The sequence below is a fragment of the Lygodium microphyllum genome, chromosome 2, assembly GCF_053477565.2.
Source record: "Lygodium microphyllum isolate KBCC chromosome 2, Lygodium_microphyllum_v1.1.10, whole genome shotgun sequence".
NCBI lineage: Eukaryota > Viridiplantae > Streptophyta > Polypodiopsida > Schizaeales > Lygodiaceae > Lygodium > Lygodium microphyllum.
This window is the reverse complement of record NC_141136.1, coordinates 2,891,899-2,896,937: the sequence shown is the minus strand read 5'-3', so window position 1 is coordinate 2,896,937 and position 5,039 is coordinate 2,891,899. Positions and strand designations below refer to the sequence as shown.

At 42.3% G+C, this 5,039-nt stretch overlaps 1 protein-coding gene across 1 annotated transcript; it reads left to right on the top strand.

The window, feature by feature from the left end:
* Positions 1–1,786: 1,786 nt before the first annotated feature.
* On the top strand, positions 1,787–4,832 carry LOC148039425 (uncharacterized). Its single transcript, XM_087664937.1, has 2 exons — positions 1,787–1,960; positions 2,168–4,832. Exon 2 carries the CDS (start codon positions 2,259–2,261, stop codon positions 4,476–4,478), a length of 2,220 nt encoding a protein of 739 aa, XP_087521063.1. The 5' UTR covers positions 1,787–1,960; positions 2,168–2,258; the 3' UTR covers positions 4,479–4,832.
* The last annotated feature ends 207 nt before the right edge of the window (positions 4,833–5,039 follow it).

Here is a 5,039-nt window from a genome sequence, read left to right as displayed (position 1 = left end):
TCAAGGGTTCCATTCTCACAACAATGACGAAGGCACCTATGTATAATGTAAAAGAGAGACTACGAATCCAATTGGTTGGTCACCAACTACACATTGTAATGGTACCATGTGTCGAGTTGGTAGTCAAGGTTCTAGGCACCCCTTAGTTACAAGCCTTGATATAGACCTTGACATTTAATAATAGAAATGCTTTTGCATCTGAAAACCAATGCTTAATGTTTAAAAAAATTGGTAAATTTAAAAGACAAGGTTTTAGAATTGATAAAATTAAGTCCATTTTAGAGTCTATTTTATGAAAATATCATTCAAAGCGTTGCAACAAGAAGCTATTGGTTAAGGGAGGCCATTCTAGTTTGGAAAAAGATAACATACTAGTTAAGGGAGGCCAACCTAAAGGATTCCATGACTATGAGAATTGGATTGTTTAGGGACTATTATGGTATGGATGAAGCCACAACCAAACTTTGGAATTCGCTCAAAGCCCTAGCCATCAAGCACATCTAGTCCTATAGGAATATGGTTGTTTTCATATCTAAAGTTCTCTCCTCACTTGTTGATAGGATTAGCTCTCTGAGGTCTCTGTCGATTTCTATGTTAGGGAAATTGAAAAAGAATCACTAGATGTTTGGACTCTTTGTAAAGAAACTTGAAATCTGTCCCTAGACTTGATGGTCTTAGGGCATTTTACATGTTATATTCACTCACACTTTTGGTTATATAATTACTACTACGCATTATTTTAAAAAAACAAGAAGCTACACAATTTCATGTTGAAAGTTTTTGTATTTGCTCTGAAAAAGGTTTTCCTTTAATGCTACTACACTTGTGCGTCTTGCAACCATACATTGATCCTAGTATTTGTTTGGGAACCCTAGGGCCCACATATTTCCCTTGTGGATAATAAGACATGTTGTCGACAATATTAAAACTTGAAGCTCATTATGGGTCAAATGACACTTAAAATATTTTAGGGCAAGGAATCCAAGATGAAGCCCAAATCAAAGTATAAAGTGTCAAGGATATATAGATGCATATGGTTATCTACAATAACGTGTGATTATTGATACATATATACGTACACATGTATGATATTTTTGTGTGTATAAGTTTGTTAAATTTACTTGTTCATGTGAGGTCAACATTTAAAAGAGCAGAGGAAGCGTCGTTAGTGAAGGCAATGTTAGGCGCCAAAATCTAAAGCCTGATGGGAAGGGGAATATGGGGATGACGTGATAATGGCAGGTGATGACAAAGGATACCTGATCGGGTCAAGGGTCAAGGATGCCTCACGTAAGATCGAGAGAGAGAGAGAGAGAGAGAGAGAGAGAGAGAGAGAGAGAGGCTCAGAGGTGTCAGGGATGCCTCACGTAAGATCGAGAGAGAGAGAGAGAGAGAGAGGCTCAGAGGTGTCAGGGATGCCTCACGTAAGATCGAGCGAGAGAGACAGAGACGGCTTTCGTTGCAATACCATTGTTATATATATATATATATATTATATATATATAATATGACAGCTGCGTCGATCTTCCCGCCCAATATCGATCCTCTCTCATTCTACCCCTCTCTCTCTCTCAATTTGGTGCCTCCACGAGGCGCCCCATTATCACCCTGCGTATTGATATATCTCAGAGTAGCGCACACACCCCCCTCTAACACCTAAGCCTCCTCGCCAGCATAGGTCTCGTGTAGCGCCGGCTGCTGCCGCTTATCGTATATCTTCTCTTGCCCCCCCACCCACAACCAGATTACAGTTGCTGCTGGCTATCTTTAAAAACCGGCCGGCAGCATTCACATACTTACACATTCCCAATACGCGTATATACAGATACAGTTATTTTCTTCGCCACCTTACTATATTGTTTATCGTCCCTCAAATAAATTAATTATACATTCTTTCTCTCCTACCCTAATTTCAATCGCTCTCCAGCGGCGGCCGCATTTGCTGTTTCCAGCTCAGAAGGTTAGCTTGTCGCTTCCTCTTTTTCTCTCTCTCTCTCTCTCTCTCTCTCTCTCTCTCATTCCTTTATATCATCAGATCACTGCGTACCAATCAGTTGATCCATCCTTAATCCTTTAGCCTGCATAACCCTTGTTTATGTATTGAAGAGGCACATGTCCCATATATTGCAGCTGCATCAAATTAGTCACTATATTAGCTTCCTTGCAGACAGTTCTGACTGATAGCTGGAATTGTAGCGACTAGACTATAGGCAACAACTTGTAACCAGGCATTGATCAGCCGGTCAATATATAGCTATATGGGGAAAGTATTATGGATCAACAAACTCAACATCAGGAGAAGGATATCAGCGAATGCTCCAAGCTTGTGCCATATCAGTCCAAGGAGCTTGGTCCCCCAGACCTCCAATTATATGAAGCTTCACTGCTCTAGCGGCGATGCTGCTTCCTCTCCTACTGCAGGTAGGAAAGGGAGCTCCAACAATTTGATCACCAATATAGGCTACTATTGCGGCTCTGTGGAGATCTTTAATCCCAAGGCGGGCTGTCTGCAGCCTCTAGCCAATAATCAGGATAGATATAATGATGATGATGAATGTCTGTATACCCCCCATCCTTCATCCCCCACTAATTATAGAGGAGCAGAAGAAGGCTCAATCAATGCACAGCTTCTGCCAGCCGATCCGTCAAATGATCCGCCATTGATGAGCACCCCTGCCACGATCAAACCTCAGGATAAGAATCAGAAGAAGGTAGTGCTCATGAAAAAGAGCAGATCTCGTGGGATAAAAAAAGAGGCAGAGCAATATAAGCAGGCAAATTCAGAATGTAAGCTGACGGAAGAAGGGGCTTGTACTAGCTCTGGAAAGAATCTAAGGCACAAAGAACATACCAGCAAGGACATGATCAGTCATCATATTGCAGATGAGCATTTGCCCTTGAACAATATAAGTAATATGGTCAGAAACAAGCAATCCATGCAGGAGGCTGCAGCTCCCCCAATTACTGTACTGAATGGGCCGATCTCCTCACATTATCTCGACAACTGCAATTCTGTCACCAGTGATGACAACTTGTTCTCCTCCTTCGAGAGGGGCAGGAAGAGCCACTCTTCAAACTCAAGCACAGATCACATGCTAGTGAGGTACCATGGGATGCTGAAAGAAGCTTCAGCTCGATCTCTAACTGTGTATCAGGAAGTGCCTCCAGCCAGCGGCCTCACTACAGCCAAGAAAGCTGCTAATGATTTGAGTATGATGAGCTCTAGTAATAACATCAGCAGTAATAATGAGAACAATATCAGCAGTAATTATAGTCATAACGAGAGCAGCACCCACGGCCCTCATAAGAATAGTATCAGTTGTGCCCCTCTTGCAGGGGTACAAGAGGATGATCTTTACCCAGCGCCCGATCAGGATCTCATCCACCATTCAGAGGCTCCCTTGGGAGCAACGTCTTGGACTCAACGTGCATTTCTAGGGCAAGTCATGGCAGGTGATCATCCTTCTGATAGTACTCCCAAGCATCGAAATGAGTTGAGGACCCAGCTCATGATCAACAGGGAGGTCGACACGAACAGTGAATTTGAATCTACCCCTGGCCGGTCCAATATTGCCCTCTTACAGAGCAGCATGATGCTTATGCAAAGGCCTCACATGACTGCCGAATACAGAAGAAGACGCAAGAATTGGAGAAGCTACAGTAGTAGGAGAGGAGGAGCTGCCAAGGCCGCCCTCAGAAGAAAAGCTGAGCTCCAAGTACGTTGGCAGCTCACAGACAAGCAAGTGGAATGGCAGTCCGAGGATGAGAGCTCCACTGCCTCAGTCACCCCCAAGGCTTTCAGCAGCGGTACTCGACATGCAGCACTTGCATGCAAGCAATCAGAAGTGCTAGCTCCAGTACCCTCACTACCCAATAGCAACACTAAGATCAATAAGAGTGCCAATAGGCATGCTTTGAAGCTAGTCATTCCAAAGAGAGCACCATCCCATTCTGATCATGATCATGCCCATGCAGAAGTCAATGATGAGACTCTAAGAGGACCTCTCATCAGCTTCAATGATAACTTTAGTGAGAGCAATGTAGAAGCAGACCTAAGTGCAAGAGTGCCCTCTACTATGAACGAGCTCTCTAGTGAGAGTAATGTAGCTTCAAGAGCCTTGACTAGGGCATCCACCATGGAGACTAGCAATTATGGTGAAGCACTAGGGGAACCAAGATCTACAGTGACAGAAGCTAGTGTTGCAGTAGTGAAGTGCTCCAAGGATCCCTTCATTGACTTCAAAGACTCCATGGTTCACATGATATCTGAGAGGCAAATCTTCAATGCCCCTCAACTTGAGGAGCTCCTACAATGCTTCTTGTCACTCAACTCTTCTGAGCATCATGATACAATTATTCGTGCCTTCACTGATGTGTGGAAACAACTATTTGACCAAAAAAGCCCCTTGATCACACCTGGAACTAGGAGTACCTTTGATCCTAGCCCATGTCTTACCCCTCCCCCAAAAATACTTTAGGCTATTATAGTTTATGTGATGCTCCTGTATCGAGCTTCATTCTTCAGTAACCTACACGTTAATCTTGCTAAGACTTTTTCTTACACTCAACCTCCATTCTATAGTAATTTTCGAACTAATCTTACTACAATTTTTCATGATCAACCTCTCTATAACCTTTTCAAGCATATAACTTCAAATTTTACCATACAACATCATCTATCATGCTTCATATTATACTCTCAAAGTATCAAGAAAGCTAGTTAGAAGTTATATCATTTTGTCATTTTGGATGTTATTTGGAGGCCCTTATTAAAGATATCTATGGATTCTTGTGTTCTTCTCTATAGAAAAGCTTAAACCTAATCTACCTAATCAGACACTAACCTTGAAGTGGAGAAAAGGAAATTGTAAGCCACAAGTTGGATCTTCCTCTTTATTGGCCATCATAATGTTATCTGGAACACTCTTGAAGTAATATAAAATTGTTGGTAAAATTATGTTTTTTGTGCCATAAGGTTGTTATTTCATGGTTGCCACATTTGTCATTTGGGAGTTTGGATACTCTCACTAGAAGAAAAA

Coding starts and splice junctions, on each gene's coding strand:
- LOC148039425 (XM_087664937.1), top strand. CDS start 2,259: ATGGGGAAAGTATTATGGATCAACAAACTCAACATCAGGAGAAGGATA.